Genomic DNA, 27,500 nt, shown 5'->3' on the forward strand with positions numbered 1-27,500 from the left:
GCTAAGTTGTCAACTATTCATTTTGTAACCGTCTATTTTGGCATATAATTATGATGCTTATTTTATTTTGATGACGTTCTGGTCGGATGAATGTGACCTGAATGGTAAATGGTTGTACTTGTATAGCGCTTTTCTACCCATTTTTAAGGAGCCCAAAGCGCTTTGACAGTATTTCCACATTCACCCTTTCACACACACATTCACACACTGATGGCGGGAGCTGCCATGCAAGGCGCTAACCAGGACCCATCAGGAGCAAGGGTGAAGTGTCTTGCTCAAGGACACAACGGACGTGACTAGGATGGTAGAAGGTGGGGATTGAACCAGTAACCCTCACATTGCTGGCCCAGCCACTCTCCCAACTTTGCCACGCCGTCTCCATGTATTTTGAGGGCAGGAGCTTTTCACCTTGAGGACATCACATACACAGTGGGTACGGAAAGTTCTCAGACCCCTTTAAATTGTTCACTCTTTGTTTCATTGCAGCCATTTGCTAAAATCAAACGAATAGATGTATTTCTCATTCATGTACACTCAGCACCCCATCTTTACAGAAAAAAAAACAGAAATGTAGACATTTTTGAAAATGTATTAAAAAAAAAAAACATGTACAAAAAAGTATCGCATACTCTAGGCATTCTCTCGATGAGCTTCAAGCACACCTGTAAAGCGAAAACCCTTTCAGGTGACTACTTCTTGAAGCTCACCGAGAGAATGCCAAAAGTGTGCAAAGCAGTAATCAAAGCAAAGGGTGGTTATTTTGAAGAAACTAGAACATAATAAAACATGTTTTCAGTTATTTCACCTTTTTTTGTTAGATACATAACTCCACGTGTTCATTCATAGTTTCGATGCCTTCAGCAACAATCTACAATGTAAATAGTCTTAAAAAAAGAAAACCCATTGAATGAGAAGGTGTGTCCAAAATTTTGGCCTGTACTGTATATCCGATTTCTATCCACATACGAAAGAGGCCTGGGTCGGAAACGAGAAATTCGGAACTTCAATGTCCACACAGACATGAAAAAAATCTGATACAGGTCGCATAAGGCCTTATTGTGTGTGATTCCCTTATGCAATAGCTGCCTCTGCTGCAAGAAATGGTAGTGACAGGATGCAGAATTTTTTTTTTCAAACATGTGTCTATCTCGTGTTGCTGTTATTGCCAACTCATAGTGCTTCACAATGGATGAAAGAGAACTAAATTTCTTACATTACTCCTTTTGTTACAAATGGAACAATTATTTGTGCATATTTGTACCTGTTGCTGAATGGGATGTGTGTATGTCTCCTCCCTTCCTCTCCTCGAGGAGACACTCGGCCTCAGCCTGAGGTATACACACGGTCATGGCTGTAGATGATGGGCTGCAAGGAGAGTATATGTTAGAAGTGGATGATTCACGAGATGCGCCTCAGCGGACATGAATAGAGGACCCACGCCTTTTATTTTCAACTGTGTTGCTATGATAAACACATGAATATAATCAATGCCTCATTTTCCACCATGCTGTGTTTATTAATCCTCACCCACATGCAGCAACACTCAGTGTGGTGACTAACCAGGCTTCTACTGGGTTTACACTTGTCGTGTTACACAAGTAGAGGGCGTTTTCTATGTGAAGGAATGCGGAGAAAGGGGAGTTTGCACATGTCAGAAGCGTTGCCAGGGGTGTGTTGCATCACATCCTTTGCTATGACCGTATGCCATCCCTCAAAGAGCCATTGACTTCCTCTGTGTTAATCTTATCGCATATCAGCTGTTGCAAAAAGTGCATCAACGACTGGGCGAGGTGTTATCGGCGCTCAGATAAAAGCACGATCAAAATTCTTCTTTAATCTCTGCTGAGGGTCACTTTAGCATCAGACAAGAGGAATGGTTTAGTCTGTTGACACAGGATGTTATGTTACCATGATGTTAAATAGAACATCATGGTAACATTCATGTACAGTACACTAAAGGCTGTACAGTTTAGAAATGGATCAACAATTTCTGCAAAATTATTTCTTACAGGCATGTTCCTTTTGAGGGGAAAAGGGGAAAACTGATGGAAAAAAAGAGGAACATTTTCAAAGGCACAAAATGCTGTCACGCATGCCCAAAGTGTTGTCACGCAAGCCCTGAAAGAACATTTTGAAAATGTCTACACTATACTTTACCTTTAAATGTAAGTCTGACACTTAAATGTCCTAACAGTTTACCAAATATTTTTGTATCAGTAGATGATTTTGTAGTATTATTATCATCGAAAATGTAAAATACAATTCTATAACATGCATGCAAAGAACTTAAAACGTTTACCATTTGGCAACTGTATCCTATAGCCATGCCCCCTCGGGTAATATACTTCCGGTATTGTGACCTCTGTTTACATCCGTTATGTCATAAATATACTTTCTGGCTGGCTACTAATAAATGCTCTAAAACTTAAAGTGGTTCATAAATAACAGTGCTCGGATTGTAATCATCCAAATATGATCAGCAGCAAAGTATAAAGCTGTCAATGTTGTAGCTCGGAGAGCGGACACAGGCGACAACAAGTAAGCAAGCTAGATGATGCTAACCAGCGAGCTTGTCTTGCCCGTGACCGTCCCCCTATTCCTGCAACTCACTACAGAGTTTTGACAAGAGGAGCAGCGAGTATCTGCGGCTAAGGCCAGCGTTCAACCAATTTTGTTGAGTTCCTTTTTTTTTTTTTTTTTTTGATTTAAACAAGGCAAAAAGTGGTATTTTAAGGCGAAAATTAATGTTTAAAAAAATGTCATAAGCCTGTTGTTAAGTTAGTGATTACCCTAGCTGCCCAGTTAAATATGGCACAATTGACAATAATATAAAAAGAAAAAAGCTTATTGTTTACCGTAGCGGGTAGAGGCTTGAGTATTTGTATTTGCCTTCATGTTCATCACCAAGGTAACCCATTCTAGACTTGTAAAAAATCATCAGCTGCCTTTAGAAAACTAATGACTATTGATGAGAAATTTAATTTTAGTTTAATTGGATTTAGTAATGTTTGTATAACTGTTAAATGTTACAAAAAACATGACATGTATTAATAAAGACTTAATGTTGACAGTTGTGTCTCCTGGACTAGATTAATTGCATTTAAGTTTAATATTTGAGTAACACAGCCAAAAGCCCTTACGTTTTAAAACAGGGGTCTCCAGACATGAGTTGTGTAGTGAGGACAACCTGTAAGACAGCCAGAATGTCAATCAGTAGATGATGGATGGATACTTATATACATAAACAAGTAACTATGGCATGTTACCTTGAGAATGGAATTGTCCTGTCTGGTCTTGTTAGTGTCATATCCCTCCAGGAGGCACCTCCTTGTGGTGCTGCCCGACCCAGCGAACTCGGACAAGTTTAAATCAGCAAAGCCCAGCTGCACAAATCAATGAAAGCGATAAAAACATAAGTGAAAGCAACACTTGGAACGAGGAATGTAACAATTTGTTTTAACGATTTGATTCGATTTAGAATTTGTGGTTGCCGATACGATTCAGGGACGATATTATTTTTTTAGAACGATAGGATCCGAAACTATTAAGTGACTCAGTAACTTTTTAGCAAAAAAAATTCAACCAATGTGACTGAAAATAAATACTGTATATTGGACACTGCAGGTGAAGTTTTCTATACGTGTTTTTTTTGTAAGGGAATTTAGGTACAAATAATTATGGATACAAACAAGCAAGTAAACAACAAATAACGGCCGATGCATTCACATTCTATTTGAATAAAGTGCAACCAACACTTTAGGTTGAATTAGCGAGAGGAAATATTTTCAACATTCAAGCAATTTTTAATAAAAGTACAGTCACCAACATTTTCTTTCTTTCTCTTTCTTTCCTTTCTTAGTTTATTTCAAACATAAGCACATTTACAACACAATACATATCACATCACATCATGTCCGAAAAGGAGTAGGAAGAAGCAAAGCTTATTTAATCCAACCCCTTTCCCACGTCAGAGCGCCCACAAATGTATATATTCATTTACTGACTCTTTTTACAGCAAAATAGTAACATGACATCCGTGAATGAGTAATACAACAGATCTGTGACATGTAACTAATTAATTCAGTCATTACTAACATACTGAGATGAAGAATATCTTATTTTTAATAAAGTTAAAAGTGTTTCTCATAATTCTTCTTCTTTGTACTTTGTAAGCACTATTAATTTGAACAGCCTCTTAAACTGGATCATATCAGTACAATGTTTAACTTATTTACTTAATCCATTCCATAATTTAATTCCACATACTGATATTGTAAAAGGTTTTAAGTGTTGTACATGCATACAAATGTTTCGAATTAGATTTTCTTCTGAGGTTATATTTCTCCTCTTTAGTTGAGAAGAATTGTTGTACATTCTTTGGTGGCAGGTTATAATTTGCTTTGTACATCATTTTTAACTGTTTGCAATTTTATCAAATCATCGAGCTTTAATATTTTTGACTCAATAAATAAAGGGTTTGTATGTTCTCTATATCCAACATTATGTATTATTCGAATTGGGTTTTTTTGTAACACAGTTAATGAATGTAGCGCACATTTGTAGTTATTTCCCCATATTTCTGCACAATAACTCAGATATGGTAACACTAGCGAGTAGTAGAGAATTTAAAGTGATTTTTGGCCCAGGACGTATTTTGCTTTATTCATTATTGAAATGTTTTTTGCCACCTTATGTTGTATGTTTTGTATATGAGATTTCCAGTTCATTTGATCATCTATTAATACTTCCAAAAATCTGGTTTCTTTTACCCTTTCAATATCTTCTCCGTCTATTTATTATATTGTTATTTATATTCGTGTCTGATGCTCTTTTCTACTGTTACCAAATAGCATTATTTTAGTTTTACTGAGATTCAAAGATAGTCTGTTTTTATCAAACCATTATTTTAATTTGTTCATTTCTTCTGTTATTATTTGTATTATCTTCTGTGTTCTCTCCTGAACAGAAAGCAGTTGTGTCGTCTGCAAATAAAACTAACTTCAAGTCCTTTGTAACTTTACAAATGTTGTTTATATAAAGATTAAACAATCTTGGTCCCAGTATTGATCCCTGGGGTACACCACAAGATATATCTAACCGTGTTGACATATTTTCACCCATCTTCACATATTGCTTCCTGTTGGTTAAATAGCTTCTTACCTAGTTCAATACCCCACCTCTGATGCCATATCGTTCTAGTTTTTGTATTAAAATAACATGATTAATTGTATCAAATACTTTTGTTAAATCCATGAATACTGCGGCTGCACATTCTTTACCGTCTATTGCATTGGTAATTTCCTCTGTTATTTTGATTATTGCTATTGATGTTGAGATATTTGCTCTAAATCCAAATTGGTTCTCCACAAGCGTCCCACTTTTGTTGATAAATTTATCTAATCTGCTATTGAATAGTTTTTCTATGATTTTGGAGAATTGTGGAAGTAATTAAACTGGTCTGTAGTTATTGAACTGGTGTATGTCTCCATTCTTATGAATAGGTACAACTTTTGCAATTTTCATTTTGTCAGGGAATTTGCTGGTTAGAAATGATACGTCACTGATGTATGAAAGAGGTTCAGAAATGTCTTCTATAACCTTTTTTATCGTTACAATATCTATTCCATGACAGTCGGTTGAGGTCTTAGATCTACAATTTTTTACAATTTTGATTACTTCTTCTCTTGTGACCTTCTTAAGAAGCATGGAATTGGGATTTCTGTCTATGAGCTCACAAGTTCTCATCTGACCCATCATCTGCATTTGGAATTCTTTTTTCTTCCAGATTTTTTCTGATATTAACAAAGTAATCATTAAAATGTTCAACTATTTGGTTCATATTGTCATTTTTTGTATTTCCATCTAGAAAGTACTGGGGGTATTCTTTCTTAGCACCGTTTTTAATGATGCTATTTAGGATGCTCCATGTTGCTCTCATGTTGTTTCTGTTCTTGTTTAATAATTGACAGTAGTATTCACTCTTAGATGTCCGTAGTATACCAATTAGCTTGTTTTTATATTTCTTATACTTATTTTCTGCCTCTATAGATTCGTGTTGTAAATATTCGATATGTGTTTTTTTGTGACAGGCATTTCTCAGTCCTTTTGTCATCCATGGTTGGTTGTTTATCTTTTGCTTCTTACTAAGTTCTTTCCAAGGACAATGTTTATCATAGAGTGTAACATAAAAATAACACAATATTAATATAAAAAATGAAGTGCAACAAACATCCTTTCAGGTTGAATTAACAGTAGTTGTACCTGAGAATAAGTGAAACCAAATCTTTTCAGGTTAAATGAGAAGTTGTTTGACTTGCTACCACTTTCTTCTGAATAAACACGGAACAATATAAAGACGTAAACAAAGTGACGGACGGACCGAATGGCTGAGGGTGTTAGAAATTAAGTTGAAAAGTAAGCAAAATCTGACTACTTTTTCAGTCATTTATAACTTTTTCCATGATAATAAACTATTTTTAAACCTCCCATCTGAACCTGGTCCATCAGCGAACTTGCAATGTCGTCACTTCAGTTTTGTCCGTCGCGTGACTTAAAGTTGATTTGTGTGTCATTTTTATTTGTTGTGGCTTTGTAGCTCCAAGATGTTGTTTTGTAATTTATGACCTTTCTGGGCCACCGTAGGTATCCGCCATTTTTGCTTTGATGAAGCCACAGACAGGCAAACAGATTTAATGTCCTTATCCTTAAAAGTGCTAAACTTCATAAAAAAGTCTGCTGTTCTTAAATTCAATGGTTTTCCTTTTACTAGTATGGATAAAATCGTATTATTGCCTTTTTAAAAGTATGTTAGATCTTCCAGAAGGCCAACTTGATGAGCACAGATTGATATACTTGAAATTTAGGAATATAAAGTGATCTATGGATATATTGATCAATCCTTACACCCCTACTTGGAACTGGTCATAAAAGTTACTTGTTAACATCAAGAGTTTAAAGGCAGTTTTAATCATTACCTCATTCCGGAACAAAAGTAGAATAAAAACATTTGTGGTTAATAATACACCAAGGTCCAGTAAAAATAAGTACCTTTGCGAATGCCTTGCCACCCTTTAATTCCTGTCATGACAAAAAAAAAAAAAAGTTTATTGATTGTTGCATATCTGCAAACACACATATTGAAAGTTTTATGAATAATTGTCATCCCTGCACAGTGGATTTAATTGACACTATTTTTTCGTGTCTTGTCTAAAGATCAGAACATGTTGTGTACCTTGCGCACCGACACCCGACACACACAAGGGTCCAGGACACCTGTCCTGGCATTTGCACTCATCTTACACATGAAAGAGAATCGCTTCTTCCAGTGCACACAGTTGGCTTGGACAGGCTCCCTGCAAGGGAAGAAAGCTTTAAAAACAGACTTCTTCAAAACTATGACTAACCAAAGTAAAATGAAAATGACAATCAGGTGGCTTGGACGGGCTCCCTGCAAGGGAAGCAAGGTTTAAAAACAGAGTTCTTCAAAAATATGACTAACCAATGTAAAATAAAAATGACAATCAGGTGAGAATCCTGATTAATCCTTAGATATGGATATAGTGGTACTAGTAGTACGGAAAAGTGTTGTGTAGAGTCATGTGTGATTTGTTTTCAACAAGATGTTTCCATGGTGACGTATTACGGGCTAACCGTTGACACGAGCTATGTCTTGGCTCAATTTTCCACGGTGACTCATATTGGCTGCATGCAACGAACAAATTGTTTGCAATGGAAGGATATTGTCATTTTTTGGTGACCGTTATGCACTATCATTTCATTTTTGTTTAAATGCATTGCAGGCTACACTATATAAAACAAACATAATACTCCATTTGTACAGAATCTTAATCAGGCACAGTAATGGTGATTGGTGAAGGTATTTGCAACCCATACAACTTTAAACACATGCAGTACCAGTCAAGTTTTATGACCATTGACTGGTAGTGTATATGTAAACGTAGACTTTCACAATATCATGTTAGACCCACTCGACATCCATTGCTTTTGGTCCCAGGTGCTCTGTACCGAGGATGTCGTTGTGGTTTGTGCAGCCCCTTGAGACACTTGTGATTTAGGGCTATCTAAATAAATATTGATTGATTGAAAAGGTAAATTTAAGTACTTGCATGTTCCCTTTTTACTAAGAAGTTTATTCAAAAAAATGCTGATGGGCTTGATGTACAACAAAGGAATACAGAATCACGTTTTAGTTGCATTTGTCTTCTTATTAGAGCATGCATGCAATTGAATTAATTTTACAGTTTTAACTGAGAACACTTATTAGTTAATTGTTAAGACTGTATTTTCTTGAATTGCCGCCGGGTATATAGTATGCGCCTGCCTTGAATTACTGCCGGGTCAAACTTGTTTTGCAAAATAATTAGCGCATGCTTAGCATTACCGCCGGCTCAGGATTAACGCCGGGTCAAACTCGTTTTGCAAAATATTATTTTTATTAGCGCATGTCTAGAATTTCCGCCAGGTCAAACTCGTTTCGCAAAAAAATTAGCATATGCCTACAATTTCCGCCGGGTCAAACTCGTCACGTCACGAGTGACACTTCACCTGTCATAATTTTCAAAATGGAGGAGGCTGATTTCAATCATTTCAAATCGCATGAAGAGAAGAATATTAAGAGCTAGGATTTAAGGTCCAAGCTATTGAATATGCTGAAAAAATACAGTAAACAGCTGTTTTACTAATATACCGTAGCTGCGTGTGTCAAATATGAGTCATTAAATGACTCCCGCCTCCTGGTGGTAGAGGGTGCTAGTGATCCTTCTTGCGACTACTCGGCTGCAGAAGAAGTGACAACAAGCAGCAAGAGTGAGTATATGTATATGTTTTCCTCTTGCTTGCACTTTTAACATGGAGGCCTACATATCTAAAATAAAACAGTTTTCTAAACTGTACTTTCAATCAAAGCAGGAGGTAATAAAGGAAGATCTCCATCGAGACAGAGAGACTTTTAAAACTGAAGCGAAGCAGGAGGTAGTAAAGGAAGATCTCCATTGAGACAGAGAGACTTTTAAAACTGAAAAAAGATAAGGAAGATTTCTATAAACAAGTTATCAATGCTTTTGATCAAAAGGAGCTGTGCATGGACTTAATTTATAAGTAAAGGTATGACCTTAATAACCTTTATTTATTAAATGTGCTTTTCATGATGGTATCCTTACATCACACTGAAATTTATAAGCGCAGGCCTAAATTTACCGCATGTGATTGGTAAGCGCCGGAGTGAGAAGAGGTTTTAAAATAATTAGCGCATGCTTGCCTTTACCGCATGCCTTGTAAACGCCGGAATGAGAAGAGGTTTTAAATTAATTAGCACCCCGTCGGCAATTCAATGAAATAGGGTATTCATTGTGTACATTTGAAAAAGAGAGCACAGTCTACCAAGTTAGATTATATGTGTTAAACATACCGGGCCAACAAAGCAAATTTTGATACTGTATCTAAAATTAAGCAAAATTAAAGCATGTAAATATAAATACACGGAAGTGCTGATATGTTCATTGGCGTGCTCCACTTGTCTAGCAACCATGTAGCTAAAATGTTTCAACTAAGGCAAATCATCTCAATTTCAATTTATATTTGATGACCTGAAACGCATTGCTATAATAAAATGTCGTAAATATGTAGTTAAAAGGCGCGGAGCTTCCTGACTACATTTAGAATTTGTAAAAAAACACGAAAGTGCTAAAACGTTGATGGTAGTACTGCATCAACTTTCACACGGATTAAGTACAAATATACAGTGATTGTTGACTATTATAAAAACAGACGAAAGTACTGATACGTTCATAGTTCTGCAGCCTGGCAACTGTGTAGATGATGTTGAACACAATAAATAAAGTTAATTTAATGAGCTAATAAGCATTTTCGAATCATAATATTAGGTGTCACAGAGGCAGCAAATATTTAGCTCACTGTAATTTTAAGTTGCTATTGCTACAATGTTACGACTAGCATTTACGACAACAAGTTAGTTGAACAAGTCAGATTATACGAGTTAAACATACCTGGCCAACAAAGCTAATGTTGATACTGTAGCTAAAATTAAGCAAAATTAAGGCATGTAAATATAAATAGACGAAAGTGCTGATACGCTCATTGGCGTGCTCTACTTCAGTGGTTCTCAAACCTTCAAGTACCCCTAGGGGTACCTAGGGGTACTTGGCATACCTTCAAGTACCCCTAGGCGTACTTGAAGGTATGCCAAGGGGTACGTGAGATTTTTTTTAAATATTCTAAAAATAGCAACAATTCAAAAATCTTTTATAAATATATTTATTGAATAATACTTCAACAAAATATGAATGTAAGTTCATAAACTGTGAAAAGAAATGCAACAATGCAATATTCAGTGTGACTGCTATTTTGTGGACGTGTTTCATAAATATTGATGTTTAAGATTTATTTTTTGTGAAGAAATGTTTAGAATTAAGTTCATGAATCCAGATGGATATCTATTACAATCCCCAAAGAGGGCACTTTAAGTTGATTACTTCTATGTGTATAAATCTTTATTTATAATTGAATCACTTGTTTATATTTCAACAAGTTTTTAGTTATTTTTATATCTTTTTTTCCAAATAGTTCAAGAAAGACCACTACAATTGAGCAATATTTTGCACTGTTATACAATTTAATAAATCAGAAATGGATGCCATAGTGCTGTATTTTACTTCTATATCTTTTTTTTTTCAACCAAAAATGCTTTGCTCTGATTAGGGGGTACTTGAATTAAAAAAAAAAATGTTCACATGGGTACATCATTGAAAAAAGGTTGAGAACCACTGCTCTACTTGTCTAGCAACCACATAGCTAAATCTCAATATCAACTTTAAATTTGATTAACTGAAACGCATTGCTATAATGAATGTCACAGAAAATGTAGTTAAAGGCAAGGTGCTTACTGACTGCATTTGGAATTACAGTGTAACTATAGACGAAAGTGCTAAAACGTTGTTGGTAGTACTGCATCAACATGTCTAGCAACAACAAAGCTCAATTGTATTACAATCCGGCGAATTAACTTATTTAGTTTATTTATCCCCCGGGAAGAGCTAGACGAGGTGGCTGGGGAAAGGGAAGTCTGGGCTTCCCTGCTTAGGCTGCTGCCCCTGTGACCCGACCTTGGATAAGTGGAAGAAGATGGAGAGTTTAATTAATAAATTAAAAGTCATTAGTTTAACTGATTAATTTTAAATATACAGTGATAGTTGACTATTAGAAATGACGGCGTATAAAAATAGACGAAAGTACTGGTATGTTCATAGTTCTGCAGCCTAGCAACTGTAGCCGATGTTCAACACAATATTTAAAGTTAATTTAATGAGCTAATAAGCACTTTCATATTATTAGGTGACACAGAGGCAGCAAGCATTTATTAAACATTATAGTCAGCATTTAACTGACTATAATGTTAAGTAGTTATGGGTACAATGTTACGACTGGCGTTCACTACAAGTGAGTTGAATAGCAAACGTTCACTTTAATACAAAACTGTCCCAAATGGTTGTTATGAACAAGTAAATACTTCGTTCACGTCTGCTAAAAAAAATAGTTGCTAAACTTACCGAGAAGACTCCTGAACAAAGCCTCCGCGCAAGAGGCGAACTTTACAAAAAATAACGCCGTTGACAAAGGGAACCGACGACAGCTCTTCCAAGTCGAAGTCCACTTTGAATTTGAATCGTTTCTTTTTCATTAATATGAACGACATGATGCGTCCGCTGATATAAACAGTTGGAACTTTTCTCCGCTGCCCTCCTTAGCTGTTGCGATTCAAACTTCAACATCGCTTCCACGTTCCCACCCACCGCTCCACAGCCGCGTGTCAAGCGTGGGCAGACATGTCGTGTTTTCATTGGCTGCAACAACTCTTTACTCATTCATCACACACTCTAAGTAATTAGTCTGCAGCTGCACAACACGCCACCATATCATACTTGCTACTTCTGCTCCGTCTGCAACACACCTTGAAGATCATTGAGGCCGCCTATAAAATCGTCACAATACGACAATAGACGACACAGAGTCTACAAACTTATTTCAACTATTACTCGAAGTCATACAGCCCAACTTTGGATATTATTACTGCTTTTAAAATGACGTGAGCATTTGCTGCTATTGTTAAAGCGTACAAATGGCTCACCACCCAGGTAATCAATCCAGTTTTACTTGGGGGGGTCACCAATCTTTTTGAAACCAAGAGCTACTTCTTGGGTACTGATTAATGCGAAGGGCAACCAGTTTGATACACACTTAAATAAATTCCCAGAAATAGCGAATTTGCTCAATTTATCTTTAATGAATGAATCTATATATATATATCTAAAAAAATGGGTATTTCTGTCTGTCATTCCGTCGTACATGTTTTTTCCTTTTACGGAAGGTTTTTTGTAGAGAATAAATGATGAAAAAAAAACAATTAATTGAACGGTTTAAAAGAGGAGAAAACGAGGAAAAAATGAAAGTTAAATTTTGAAACATAGTTTATCTTCAATTTCGACTCTTTAAAATTCAAAATTCAACCGAAAAAAAAGAAGAGAAAAACTAGCTCATTCGAATCTTTTTGAAAAAATTAAAAACAATTATTTATGGAACATCGTTAGTAATTTTTCCTGATTAAATATTAATTTTACAAATTTGATGACGTGTTTTAAATAGGTTAAAATCCAATCTGCACTTGGTTAGAATATATAACAAAATGGACCAAGCTATATTTCTAACAAAGGCAAATCATTATTTCTTCTAGATTTTCCAGAACAAAATTTTTAAAAGAAATTCAAAATACTTTGAAATAAGATTTAAATTTGATTCTACAGATTTTCTAGATTTGCCAGAATATTTTTTTTGAATTTTAATCGAAAAAACAGAAGCTAAAATGAAGAATTAAATTAAAATGTATTTATTATTCTTTACAATAAAAAAAATAATTGAACATTAATTCAAATTGTCAGGAAAGAAGAGGAAGGAATTTAAAAGGTAAAAAGGTATATGTGTTTAAAAATCCTCAAATCATTTTTAAGGTTGTATTTTTTCTCTAAAATTGTCTTTCTGAAAGTTATAAGAAGCAAAGTAAAAACAAATGAATGAATTTATTTAAACAAGTGAAGACCAAGTCTTGGAAATTTTTCTTGGATTTTCAAAAATTATTTGAGTTTTGTCTCTCTTGGAATTAAAAATGTCGAGCAAAGCGAGACCAGCTTGCTAGTAAATAAATGCAATTTAAAAAATAGAGGCAGCTCACTGGTAAGTGCTGCTATTTGAGCTATTTTTAGAACAGGGCAGCGGGCGACTCATCTGGTCCTTATGGGCGACCTGGTGACCGCGGGCACCGCGTTGGTGACCCCTGCTTTAAGACTATTGGTGTCAAACATACGGCCTGTGGGCCATATCAGGCCCGTGAAGAGGTTTAATCCGGTCCGCAGCCTGCAAGATGAGTTTGCTAAGTAGACAAATAAGCTGTATTTTTTTTATTGAAAGAAACTGCGGTTCTAAATGTGTCCACTGGATGTTGCAATAGCATTTTTTTTTTGCAACCCACATCACACATGACACTCTTTAAAATTGAAGTGTCAGCTGACTTTAAGCGCCCTCCGGTTTGGCTGCTGCTAGTCCAATGAGCGCAGGTCCACGCAATCAGCTGCTCCCGTTATGGCTGGCAGCAACTGGCAGACTGATATAGTATCAACGCACAATACCTTCTTTCCTTGTAAATTATCCACTCAATGGATGAGTTAGTGACTTGTCCAGGGTGTAACCCGCCTTCCACCTGAATGCAGCTGAGATGGGCTCCAGCATCCCCCACGACCCCAAAAGGGACAAGCGGTAGAAAATGGATGGATGGATAAAATAACGAAACACTAAGATGCAAAGACTTAGGTCAACATCTTTGTAGGAGTTAGAGTTCCCTGCAGGGCTCGCAGGTGGTTGAAAGCGAGTTGCACACCCTGAACTCCATTGTAAAAATGTGTGCTGAAAGTTTAATGCCTTTGTAAATACACTGAGACTATGTTTTAAACTGCACCAATTATTTTCCTCAAAATTTTCAACGAACTTGAAATGTTTTCCTGAGAGAATTATTCATAAAATGTACATTTTCATAATGTGCTTATTCTATTTTTGATCAAAGCAAAACAAAGAAAACAATCTGAAGTGGTAATTATTTTCAAGTTATTATGCCATGATTTTACCAGTCGGGCCACATGGTAAGAGGTTTTCGTCCTTGTGGCCCCTGAGCTGAAATGAGTTTGACAACCGTTTAAGACAGTGGTCTTCAAAGTATGGCTAAATTCAGTGGTTCTCAAACCTTTTTCACAAAGTACCACCAACCATAATGAACAGTAGCGTAATATGCCTAAGTATTCATTAAAAACAAGGCAGATGTTTTATTTAACAAGTACATTTAATATTTTGTCTGTGACATTACACACAGTTTAAACAGTAATATCGTGATTGACCATAGGAAAATATAACACTGAACTTTAATCAAATGATTTTTTTGGTGTACCACTAGATCAGGAGTGTCAAATTCGTTTTCATTGAGAGCCACGTCGCAGTTCCAGTTCCCCTCAGAGGGCCGATTTTAACAGTGAGCAATATATCAATATATATATATATATATATATATATATATATATATATAATAGATTAACAATATTTTTTTTTACATAAGCTGAAAAAAAAATTATTTACATTTTATTTTAAAAACTGGCAGCTTTTGAATTTTTAAAAGTAAAAGCAGTGGGTTTTTTACAACTTATAAAACAATGAAATGGAGAAACAACACCACTGTTTTTAATGGTAAAATTCAAGTAACAGAGCTGCCCATTTTTTATTTTTTTTGCAGTAAAATCTTGTTGTTTTAATGTTTTTTTTTTTGTTTTAGTGTCTTGCTGTAAGTGGAGCAAAACAGTACCAAAGATGATTGTACAATAAAAAACTCAGTCAGCGGAATTTAACCATCAATTTTACAACCATCCATCAATCCATCTTCTTCCGCTTACCGAGGTCGGGTCGCAGGGGCAGCAGCCTGAGTAGGGAAGCCCAGACTTCCCTCTACCCAGGCACTTCGTCCAGCTCCTCCCGGGGAATCCCGAGACGTTTCCAGGCCAGCCGGGAGAGATAGTCTTCCCAACGTGTTCTGGGTCTTCCACGTGGCCTCCTACCAGTCGGACGTGCCCGAAACACCTCCTTCGGGAGGTGTTCGGGTGGCATCCTGACCAGATGCCCAAACCACCTCATCTGGCTCCTCTCGATGTGGAGGAGCAGCGGCTTTACTTTGAGCTCCTCCCGGATGGCAGAGCCCCGCCACCCAGCGGAGGGTGATCATTTCGGCCGCTTGTACCCGTGATCTCGTCCTTTCGGTCATGACCCAAAGCTCATGACCATAGGTGAGGATGGGAACGTAGATCGACCGGTAAATTGAGAGTTTTGCCTTTTACAATCAATTATTGATCATTTGTTTTGAAACCATAGGTCAAGCAGATATTTAAGTAAAGTATTTATTTTCATTAAAAAAAAATAGAATATATGATAATATAATATTTAGATTTTGATCATTTTGAAATTTAAAAGGTATCCAATTGCATGCAGTACATTATTTGAATGTTTAAAGGGAAATAACAAATATATTTAGTAAGAAAAGATTAAGCAGTTTACTAATGCATATTATTTCCAGGCTTCCACGGGCCACATACAATAATGTGGCAGGCCAGATTTGGCCCCCGGGCATTGAGTTTGACACCCATGCACTAGATGGAGCCCGTTTGGGAATAACCGACTTAGATGTTAGAGAGAACCAGTCCATTCAAAACGCTGACAAAAGACTCATTGTTAGGGCGGGTTTCTCAGCAGGCACATATGAGGGGGCATTTAGAATGGTGAAGGCAGCATCATGTGTACAGGCTACTCCATCATGCTCAAGTACTTTTTTCTGTGCTACCACAGTAGTAACATTGCCCTTGCCATTGAATTTTGTTGTTAGCTGCTTATTTAGCTTAACTTAATGGCCTGATTCTTAAATCAAATTTAACCTTAAATAAGACTTCAGACAATAGTCAATATTTACAAAACTGAAAAATACAGTAGTCTTATGAAAAAATAATTTTCCTCAAACTAGTTTATCATCAGGTCAGCTGAATCATTCCTGCCTCAAAGTTTATGCATTCTCCACTCATTTACACAGTTAGACTTAACAGCGCTGCCTACACTCAAGACAAAGTACCATATTTTTCGGACTATATGGCGCACTTAAAATCCTTTCATTTCCTCAAAAATCGACAATGCGCCTTATAACCCGTTGTGCCTTGTGTACGGAATAATTCTGGTTGTGCTTACCGACCTTGAAGCAATTTTATTTGGTACATGCTGTAATGATAAGTGTGACCAGTAGTTTGTAGTCACACATAAGAGACGTAAAGACTGCAATATGACGCTAGTAAACAACACCAAAACTTTAAATGTTCCATTAAGAATATAGAATATTACACACGGCACTCAAAAATCTGTGACAATGTTTTGGTATGACTTTGAAGCCTCACCGCTTGATGGATTGTCGGCCCATTACTGCTACCGTAGTCAGAGATATAAGTATTACTATGGTGTGGGCCCTGCGATGAGGTGGCGACTTGTCCAGGGTGTACCCCGCCTTCCGCCCGATTGTAGCTGAGATAGGCGCCAGCAACCCCCGCGACCCCAAAAGGGAATAAGCGGTAGAAAATGGATGGATGGATGGATGGTGTGTGTGTATAAGGACCGCAAAATGGCACCCATTAGCAGACATATTATCTGGCGTTTTGTTTCACAATTATATGAAAAAACAACTTTTCTTACCTTCTGGTACCAGCTGATCTGTTTTTGAGATCTACATAAGTCCTGACAATTTGCAGATCTCAAATACACATACGTGTTTTATTCTGTAAAATCTACGGTTGTTGTGTATAGTGTATTATTAATTTATATTGAAAGTGGATTTTTCTGTAAAAAAATGTTTACTGTAAAATTTTTACGTGAACAGTTTGTTGGAATACTTGCTTAGAAATCATTAGTCAAGCAGATATTTAACTATTTATCTTCATTTTAACATTAACATTGTTTTGAAATGTATGATGATATAATATTTAGTTTTATTATTAGAGAGAATTGAAGTGTGAATATATGTAAATGTACATAGTACATTTATTTTTGTAAGACACATTTACCTGATATTAATACGTTTATCGAAGTCGTTTGTATTTTACTTTTTATCCTAATAGTTATACATGATTTTATTTAGTTCTATTTATTGATTATTTATTTGCTGTATATTGATTTTAGTTTTTTCTTTTTCTTTTTTATTCATTTTTACTTTTTTTCTATTAATCTTCATATGTCTTACTTGTATTTTATTCTTTATCCCTGGTTTTTACTATTTTACAAGTTTTATTATTTTTATTTTCCAACTTTCCTCATATGAGCCATCTCCCTGAAGGGTTATCGGCCATGCTTGTGGGGGCGTTTTTGTCTTAGTGTCCTGCTGGCCATGGTCTGATGACCTCCTGGTGCAACTGTGATAGTGTTTACTCACATGTCTCCTCTGTACTCCGTCATGCAATCATTTGTCCATATAGTTACATATCTGTGTATGTTGTGTGTGTGTGTTTGTGTTTGGTGTCTGTGTCCGTGTGTACGTATGTGATAATGGGGGATATAGGTCACCGGGGTATTGTTTTTAACTTTGTAAAACACTTTGCGTTGCATTTCTTTTTATGTGTAACTGATGGTCTTTTCCTCTGCATTGTGTGGACACGACCGACACCATGGGTAGCTGCCCAGATGCATTTTACTGATAATGCAGAGAATACAATTGTTGTCAATTTTCTGCCATCGTCGAGCCTTTCTCCCGTTATCGTGGACAAAAGGCGAGTTACGTAGAACGGCGAAATAAAAACATATTTGATAATACAGAGAATACATCCACCCATCCATCCATCTTCTACCGCTTGTCCCCTTTGGAGTTGCAGGGGTGCTGGAGGCTATCTCAGCTGCATTCGGGCGTAAGGCAGTGTACACTCTGGACAAGTTTCCACCTCATCGCAGGGCCAACACAGTTAGACTGACAACATTCACACTCACATTCACACACTAGGGCCAATTTGGTGTTGCCAATCAACCTATCCCCAGGTGCATGTCTTTGGAGGTGGGAGGAATCCGGAGTACCCGGAGGGAACCCACGCAGTCACGGGGAGAACATGCAAACTCCACACAGAAAGATCCCGAGCGCAGGATCGAACCCAGGACCTTCGTATTGTGAGGCAGACGCACTAACCCCTACTAACTGCCACAGAGAATACAATTGTCAATGATTTTCTACCAATCGTCAAGCCCCTACACAAATATAACGATACACTACAAGAAGGTGAACTTAAGTTCTTAACAAGACAATACATTTTCTGTCGTCGCATGGACGCCTACTTCTCCCGTTATCGTGTCCTAAAGGGAAGTCGGAAAGCGTGTCCAACGCGTATAAAGAGACAGGTGACACAACAATTATTACAGTAGGAAGGACAACGAGAGACATTGTTTCTACATATTGAAAAAACGTCAAACAAACTTCAGGCATTTTCACGTAACTTACACATTTTGTGTAATCATAACAATATTACTACATTATAAGATACATGATTGACATTACATAATTGACCCTGTTACATATGTATGAAAAGTGCTTTATAGATAGTTTGATTGATTTGTTATTTATTATTTACTTTTTAAATTATCTCTCCATTCTGTACACTGCTGCTGAAATTAAAATTTTCTTGAGGTAACTCTCCTGAAGGAATCAATAAAGTACTATCTATCTATCTGTCTATCTGTCTGTCTGTCTGTCTGTCCATCCATCCATCCATCCATCTATCTATCTATCTATCCATCTACAGTGGGGCAAAAAAGTATTTAGTCAGCCCCCGATTGTGCAAGTTCTCCCACTTAAAATGATGACAGAGGTCTGTAATTTTCATCATAGAATGTATTTGTAAATTATGGTGGAAAATAAGTATTTGGTCAACCATTCAAAGCTCTCACTGATGGTAGGAGGTTTTGGCTCAAAATCTCACAATACATGGCCCCATTCATTCTTTCCTTAACAGGGATCTTAAAGAAGAAGTTACAGGTCTGTGAGAACCAGAGATCTTCCTTGTTTGAAGTGACCAAATACTTATTTTCCACCATAATTTACAAATAAATTAATTAAAATTCATACAATGTGAATTCCTGGTTTTTTTTCCACATTCTGTCTCTCACAGTTGAAGTGTACCCATGATGAAAATTACAGACCTCTGTCATCATTTTAAGTGTGAGAACTTGCACAAACGGTGGCTGTCTAAATACTTTTTTGCCCCACTGTATCTATCTATATCTACCTATCAAGAAAAGATAAGGTACTTTATTTGCTCATGTTATTTCCACGCTTTTGGGGGCCACACAAATTGATGTGGCGTGTCCCCCTTGCCTTGAGTTTGACACTTGCGCTTTATCGTAATGCCGTAGTGTCAACAATTACAGCGTCATAGTAAAATACAATTATTTAGTAAAAATACGTCTCTTGGCATACGAAGAAACACTCCCCTCTTGTGGCCATTCGCAGTACTGCACATGAGGAAACTCCACACTGCATGTTTCAGCTGACACGTCTGTGCAGATGGAGAGATTAGGCCAAACATTTTCTGCATAGCCCCCCCCCGTAAAACTGGAATAAAAGCAAACGATTATGAAGAAAATGCCAGGAGAAGTCGAAACTGCAGATTGTATGTATAGACGCTTTTTCTATCTTATTAACGTCGTTGCTGTTTTTCCGCAGAAAATGCTGCGAATAGCAGCGACGCAGCGGCCGTAGCTCCACCCTCCATCACACTACTGCAGTTCCCCTGGAAGGCTTCGGTGTGTTTGGACTGCATGTAAAATAACCTGACGCCAAAAAAAACAAAACGCTCGTTTTAAAGCACACTTCTCGTGTTTGTACGAGTAACGTCGTCGCGGATGCCTTCCGACATGGATTAATTCGACCCTTTTCGCAAGGCGCTGCTCGGCCTGCCTGCCGCACTATGTTCCGCAGCTGGCTGCTCCCCACAGCCCGGTGCTGGGATGCCGATCGTGAGCGGTCGTATCAGGACCTGTTTGAAAAGTTAGACGCGAATAAAGATGGAAAAGTGGATGTCGCCGAACTACGGGCGGGCCTGAAGGCAATGGGAGTGTTCCGTCAAGGTGCTGCACAGGTACAACAACCGCGACAGTGTGGAGCCGAACCCCCTCTGCAGACACTTGTTGAGAGAATAATTAAACTACATTATTGTGTGTTTGCAGAAAATTGTCACGACCGGTGACCGGAATAAAGACGGAAGTCTCGATTTCGAGGAGTTCACCAAATACTTGAAAGACCACGAGAAGAAGCTGCTGCTGACGTTCAAAAGTCTGGACAAAAACAACGATGGTAGGAGTTTGTTTGAAAGAGTTGCATCACACACTGGTGATCTATAGCGGGGGTCCCCAACCATCGGTCCGCGGCCTTGACGCATCTGCTACCGGGCCGCAGAGAAACATTAAAGGCCTACTGAAATGAGATTTTCTTATTCAAACGGGGATAGCAGGTCCATTCTATGTGTTGTAATTGATTATTTCGCGACATTGCCATATTTTTGCTGAAAGGATTTAGTAGAGAACATCCACGATGAAGTTCGCAACTGGAGAAAAGCCCTGCCTCTACTGGAAGTCGCAGACGATGACGTCACATGTTGATGGCTCCTCACATATTCACATTGATTTTAATGGCAGCCTCCAACAAAAACAGCTATTCGGACCGAGAAAACGACAATTTCCCCATTAATTTAAACGAGGATGAAAGATTCGTGTTTGAGGATATTGATAGCGACGGACCAGAAAAAAAAAGTTAAAAAAAAAAATGCGATTGCATTGAGACTGATTCATATGTTTTTAGAGACATTTACTAGGATAATTCTGGGAAATCCCTTATCTTTCTATTGTGTTGCTAGTGTTTTAGTGAGTTTAACAGTACCTGATAGTCGGAAGTGTTCGTCCACGGCCAGTTGTCGACGCGCAGTGTCTCAGGGAAGTCGACGGCAGCTTTATGGGCAGCACAAGCTCAGCTAATATCCGGTAAGAAGCGACTTTTTAACCACAATTTTCTCACCGAAACCTGCTGGTTGACATTCGGTTGGGATCCATGTCCGCTCTGATCCATAGTAAAGTTTCACCTCCGTGAATTTTAAACAAGGAATCACTGTGTGTTTGTGTGGGTAAAGGCTAAAGCTTCCCAACTCCGTCTTTCTACTTTGACTTCTCCAATATTAATTGAACAAATTGCAAAAGATTCAGCAACACAGATCTCCAAAATACTGTGTAATTATGCCGTTAAAGCAGACGACTTTTAGCTGTTTGTGTGTGCAGCGCTCATATTCCTAACAGCCCGTGACGTCAAGCGTACACGTCATCATTACGCGAGGTTATCAAGAAAAAACTCCCGGGAAATTTAAAATTGCATTTTAGTAAACTAAAACGACCGTTTTGACATGTGTTGCAATGATAATATTTCATCATTGATATATAAACTATCAGACTGCGTGGTGGGTAGTAGTGGGTTTCAGTAGGCCTTTAAATAATTTATAAATGACTGCAGTGGGGTTAGTTTGTCTGCCTCACAATACGAAGGTCCTGGGTTCAATCCTGCGCTCGGGATCTTTCTGTGTGGAGCTTGCATGTTCTCCCCTTGACTGCGTGGACGTGGGTTCCCTCCGGGTATTCTGGCTTCCTCCCACCTCCAAAGACATGCACCTGGGGATAGGTTGATTGGCAACACCAAATTGGCCCTAGTGTGTGAATGTGAGTGTGAATGTTGTCTGTCTTTCGGTGATGGCCCTGCGATGAGGTGGCGACTTGTCCAGAGTGTACACCGCCTTCCACCCGAATGCAGCTGAGATAGGCTCCAGCACTCCCCGCGACGCCGAACAGGACTTAACTTTCTTCTGCCCCACTAGACATACCAATAAGCTTGTTTATAGGGTTAACCCCAATCCTAACCCCAATAAAACTCCTCATTGGAAGTTGCCATTTGTTAGATATTTTTTCTTTGTGACATGATACAATGCAAATGAATGAACATACAAAATGTAAATGGTACAAGATTGTAGCCAAAGGCTGATTTCCATCTGCATCTCATTGCAAAGAAAAAAGCCCAAGGCTCCCACTAATTCAGCATTATAGTGAGTTGTATTTTTCATGCACTTATTTTTGCTGTATTTATCTGGCACAAGTGGAACGCCGGTTCCTGAAAATTATGTGCCCACAATAAACCAGTCCGTGGTGCAAAAAAGGTTGGGGACCACTGATCTACAGCAACATGCTGAACATTTATATTATTTTAAAAACATTTATATAGTGTAAAAACATATTCAGTTAAATCTGGAAGTCAAACATTTGTGACAATATTGCATATCCACCATGGTGCTAATAATAGCATTCCCTTTACAGCAGACCTGGGCAAATTAAGGCCCGGGGGCCACATGTGGCCCATTGAGCCTTTCAATTTGGCCCGCCGGACATTCACAAATATATTTTTTTTAATTTTTAAGATCAAAACTGTAGCTGCCATTATGATATGTAGTTATGTTTTTAAGTGACCTAAGCCTTCAACTATACAGTATTTCAATGGTTGGAATCTGACCTTTTGCATGAGATACTAGTTACTATGGTACCAAGGCACTAAGAGGCACCAAGCAGTGTGGGGAGCGTTTCTACAGAGTGTTTCCAGAGCTGCGAACCTGAAATGCGGGTGTCAGGGACAGACACGAAAGGACATTTTTACAGCAAAGTTCTAAAGCTTAGTGATTATATCAGATATATCAGATTGTCGGTGGGTTTTTTTTTACCCTTCGCGTTCATATTTTGCTGTGTTTGTTGCATTTTTGTTGTGTTTCGCTTGAATGTAAAATATTTCAATCAAAAGGGAGTGCGACATTCATATTTTGTCAATATTTAGTGTTTTATCCTTCATATTTAATATTGTAAATCCCACATTCTTTATTTTCATGTACATTCTGGGTGTCTCAAGCAACGTAAAATTCCATTCCGTTTTTTACGGTGGTCTGTCATAACGTTTTTAGCATTTAATCAGACATTATTGTGAGGTTTTGTATTAGTGTTCCATCCATCCATTCATTTTCTACCGCTTTTCCCTTTTGGGGCCGCAGGGGGTGCTGGAGCCTATCTCAGCTGCATTCAGGCGGAAGGAGGGGTGCACCCTGGACAAGTAGCCACCTCACCACAGGGCCAACACAGATAGACAGACAACATTCACACTCACATTCACACACTAGGGCCAATTTAGTGTTGCCAATCAACCTATCCCCAGGTGCATGTCTTTGGAGGAGGGAGGAAGCCGGAGTACCCGGAGGGAACTCACGTAGTCACGGGGAGAACATTCAAACTCCACACAGAAAGATCCCGAGCCCGGGATTGAACTCAGAACTATTCAGGACCTTCGTACTGTGAGGCACATGCACTAACCCCTCTTCCACCATGCTGCCTATACATATTAGTGTTCCTAAAAATCAAATATACTGGCCCCCAGATCCATTTTTTCTCAAAATTTGGCCCCCCAAGGCAAAATAATTGCCCAGGCCTGCTTTACAGTAACATTTACCGTAATTTACTGCGAAATATCTTCACAGGACTATGATTTCAGTATTTTACTGTGAAGTAACAGTTACTTGCTGTGAAATATAAGGGTTGTGTGTTGTAGTGGTGACTTGTCCGGGGTGTACCCCGTCTTCCACCTGAGTGCAGCTGGGATAAGCTCCAGCCCCACCCGTGACCCCAAGAGGGACAAGCGGTTGAAAATGGATAGAAGGATGGTATTTTTACAGTGTAATGTTGCAGTATGTTTACACTATATACTGCGAACAAATACTGTTAAATGCAGTGAAATCCTGGTCATTTGCTAACAGTGTAACTGTCATACTATTATCTCCATGTCAGGGCGCATTGATGCCACCGAAGTCCAGCAGACCCTTGCAGAACTGGGCATGAATATCAACAGAGTGGATGCCATGAAAATCCTGCAGAGGTTTGCTTACCTTCTTGTTAAACTTCACATACTTCTTACTAAGGTGAAAGTAGGACTTTTGTTAGATTTTTTTTGTATGTTCATTCATGAATACAAATGCTCTGTCAGTTAGTATGACAGAGCTGTTTCCTGTTACTAATATCTCATGTTGCCAATGATGACCAAAACATTAGCTCAAAGATCCTCTTACGGGGGTACTTCACTGTTTTCAAAGACCTATTGCAAAAACACTAATAAACGATTCTCGTCACAACACAAAAACTATGTTGGTTTCAAGGACTTACAGCAGGGATATTCAGCTAAATTGTTTTGTAGGATACATTCCCAGATAACTTAAGACCGTGGGAACTGGCCTTCTGCCTTTACTATTTGTATTGTTTTGTATATTCCTGAGCACCAACATCCTGTGCATTAGACATTTTAATTTGTGTCTAATAATTTGTTTGCACAACTTAATTAAGAAAAAAAACTGTCTCTACAACAGGAACACTGCTGTTTTTGGACATACAGCTATAAATAATTGTCATAGTTCAGGTATAAGACAGAATTCTACTGTTTATAGAAATCTGATAAAATGTGTTAGTTGCTTCCATGTTTTTAAACTGAACTCGCAGGTTGGTCTGGTGTCTAGTTGAATAGTCCTGACCTACAACATAAATACTAATCAAATATCCTCTACACAACAGGAATTTTCTACTGGTTAAGGACCTACAGCAAAATCCCTTGCCAGAGATCTTATATGTAACAAGAGTGCTCTGTTTGTTTCAAAGAACTACTGCATTAATGCTAATAAAAGATCCTCTACATGACAGGAGCTCCCTGCAATTTTTAAGGATATCCTGCAAAACTGCTGGTCATGTCACCGTTAGTTTGCCATTATTTTTTCGGAGCTACCACACAAACGCTGTTCAAAGATCCTTTCTGTGACAGGAGTGCTCTATTGGTTTATAAAAAGCTACTGCAAAAATGCTAATCAAAGATCCTCTATAGCTCAAAAGTACTCTGCAGTGTTTTTAAAGTATTAACTGCAAAAACACTAATCAAAAATCCTCTACATCAGAGGTCTTCAACAGGGGATCCGTGACCCCCAGGGTGTTCAAAGAGGTACTGGAAGGGAGTCGTGAAATATTTGGTGGATTAAAATTTAAAGATTATATTTTTTACATTCCCCCTGCAATTTTTCCAAAAGTGTAAATGTCTTAAACACTCAGAAACATTGATACAATACGGTGACGTGTAGTTTAGAAACTCCAGTGGCATGGCCCCCAAACTCACTGTAAAAACATGAATAATTATATTATTGTATTCATGTTAGCATTCAAGATGGGGACGGTGGGACACGGTTGGTAGAGTGGCTGTGCCAGCAACCTGAGGGTTCCTGGCACAGCCAGACACTTCACCCTTGCTCCTGATGGGTCGTGGTTAGGGCCTTGCGTGGCAGCTCCCGCAATCAGTGTGCAAATGTGTGTGTGAATGGGTGAATATGGAAATAGTGTCAAAGCGCTTTGAGTACCTTGAAGGTAGAAAAGCGTAAAGTATAACCCATTTACCATTTAAAAAAAGATAGCTGTTATCAGCTAGCAATTAGGGTGTCTGTAGCCAGCTCGCGATGACTGTGGCAGTTGCCAGCGAGCACGTCACTTGCCAGCTAGGGATTAGTGCGGTAGTTGCCAGCTCACAATCAGCGTGCTAATGGTCAACTATAAATTAGCGCACCAGTTGCCAGCTAAATATTAAGGCGCTAGTAGCTACCAAGCAATTAGTGGCACCAGTTGCCAGCTAGCAAACATTATGTTAATTTTCAGCTCGCGATTAGCACGCCGGTTTGCCAGGTAGCTATTAGCGGCACTATACTTTATTATTTGAAAATTTTAATGCAGTATTGCACTAAGTATTGCAATAACAAGGTATCTTTAAGACCAGATTATTTTTTTTAAATACAATCACAATTTTAGTAAGGGGTCCCTGCTCTTTTTTCAGTATCAGTTTGTAGGTCCCAGGCCTGGAAAACATTGAAGACCCTTGCTCTAAATGTCAGAAGGACACTGGTGGTTTCAAAGATCTACTGCATAAATGCTAATCAAAGATCCGCTACAGGACAGACGCTCCATGCTATTTTTAGGGATATACTGCAAAACTGCAAGTCATAGATCCTATACTGTATTCAACAGAAGTACACCATCATTTTTTAGGACACACACCAGTCAAATATGCTCTACATGACAGAAGTGCCGTCTTAGTTTCAAAGACCGACAACATAAAGCTATACTTTCATTTGCACTTTATTTTATTGACAGTTTGATTAATTATTTCAGCACTATATACTTTTATGTACATTTATTTGTCATCCATTATTCACAAATCCCTTCTTATGCAGTGTATTTAGTTAGTACTTTTTTTTTAATCAGCCTCACCTAAGCTTAAGGTTTACGTTTTAAAAAAACATAACAATTCTTGTTATTAACACATGGTTTCATATCATTTGATAAGGTTGTAAACTGTAAGCAGGTTAGATGTAATTATCAAATACGATTAATCAGAATCAAGAGTAAGATTACTAATTCAGTTTTATTACTGGAGTCAGGCACCGATGTCAAAAACGTTAAGAACCCCTACTCTACATTTTGAAGGGTTTCCTTCACAACTGCTAGTCATGTGACAGTAAGCGTGCCACTATATCTTCAAAGCTACTGCACAACCACTGGTCAAAGATTGTCTACGTGACAAGACAGTTTGTTTTAAAGATTCATTGCATAAATGCTAATCATACTAAATAACTGCTGGTCATAGATCATAGATGTGACAAAGGTATGCCACTATTTTGTAAGACATACTGCACAAACACTAGTCAAAGATCCTCTACGTGACAGGAAGGATCTGTTAGTTACAAGGACCTACAACATAAAGGCTAGTCAAAGATCCTCTATATGACAAGAGTGTACCCGTGCTGTTGTTTCAAGAACCTACCACAAAAAAAGTTGTTAAGGATGCTCTGTACAACATAATACTGTGATGAAACAAATTTGTGTGTGTGTTTGTCTAGTATGGACATCGACGGCACCTTGATGGTGGACTGGAACGAGTGGAGGGACTACTTCCTGTTTCACCCCGCGCACAACCTGCAGGAGATCATACGCTACTGGAAACACTCCACGGTATGAGTTCATCCATCCATCCATTTTCTACTGCTTGGCCCTTATGTGTTCGCGGGGGCTGCTGGAGCCTATCTCAGCTGCATTCGGGCGGAAGGCGGTGTGCACCTTGGACAACTCGCTCGGTACAAGAAATTTGCACGTAATTAAATATTTTCCTGTCGTCCTCTGATGGCTCCGGATAGATTTATTCTTGCCACAGTCAACATTTTGGCGGC

General features: G+C 38.1%; 2 protein-coding genes across 3 annotated transcripts in view; one reads left to right on the forward strand and one right to left on the reverse strand.

The window, feature by feature from the left end:
* The window catches only part of LOC133568330 (EEIG family member 2-like), an 18,215-nt gene extending 6,329 nt beyond the window's left edge, over positions 1–11,886 (reverse strand). Inside the window, exons 1-6 of the mRNA XM_061920205.1 lie at positions 11,586–11,886; positions 7,232–7,352; positions 7,048–7,077; positions 3,267–3,383; positions 3,141–3,187; positions 1,262–1,365 (exon numbers count right to left, since the gene is read on the reverse strand). Coding sequence (XP_061776189.1) covers positions 1,262–1,365; positions 3,141–3,187; positions 3,267–3,383; positions 7,048–7,077; positions 7,232–7,352; positions 11,586–11,731 — 565 coding nt within the window. The 5' untranslated portion in view covers positions 11,732–11,886. The remainder of the gene's footprint in view (positions 1–1,261; positions 1,366–3,140; positions 3,188–3,266; positions 3,384–7,047; positions 7,078–7,231; positions 7,353–11,585) is intronic.
* LOC133568329 (mitochondrial adenyl nucleotide antiporter SLC25A24-like) overlaps positions 1–27,500 on the forward strand; it is a 57,153-nt gene that overhangs the window by 10,804 nt on the left and 18,849 nt on the right. Inside the window, exons 1-4 of one of the 2 annotated variants that reach the window (XM_061920203.1) lie at positions 19,645–20,267; positions 20,356–20,482; positions 24,043–24,130; positions 27,174–27,285. In XM_061920203.1, the coding sequence (XP_061776187.1) occupies positions 20,097–20,267; positions 20,356–20,482; positions 24,043–24,130; positions 27,174–27,285 (498 nt within the window). In that variant the 5' untranslated portion in view covers positions 19,645–20,096. Of the gene's footprint in view, positions 1–19,644; positions 20,268–20,355; positions 20,483–24,042; positions 24,131–27,173; positions 27,286–27,500 lie in introns of those variants that run through there. The other variant, XM_061920204.1, reaches the window with a different exon arrangement.

This window comes from Nerophis ophidion, linkage group LG14 (genome assembly GCF_033978795.1).
Source record: "Nerophis ophidion isolate RoL-2023_Sa linkage group LG14, RoL_Noph_v1.0, whole genome shotgun sequence".
In the NCBI taxonomy this organism is placed as follows: domain Eukaryota; kingdom Metazoa; phylum Chordata; class Actinopteri; order Syngnathiformes; family Syngnathidae; genus Nerophis; species Nerophis ophidion.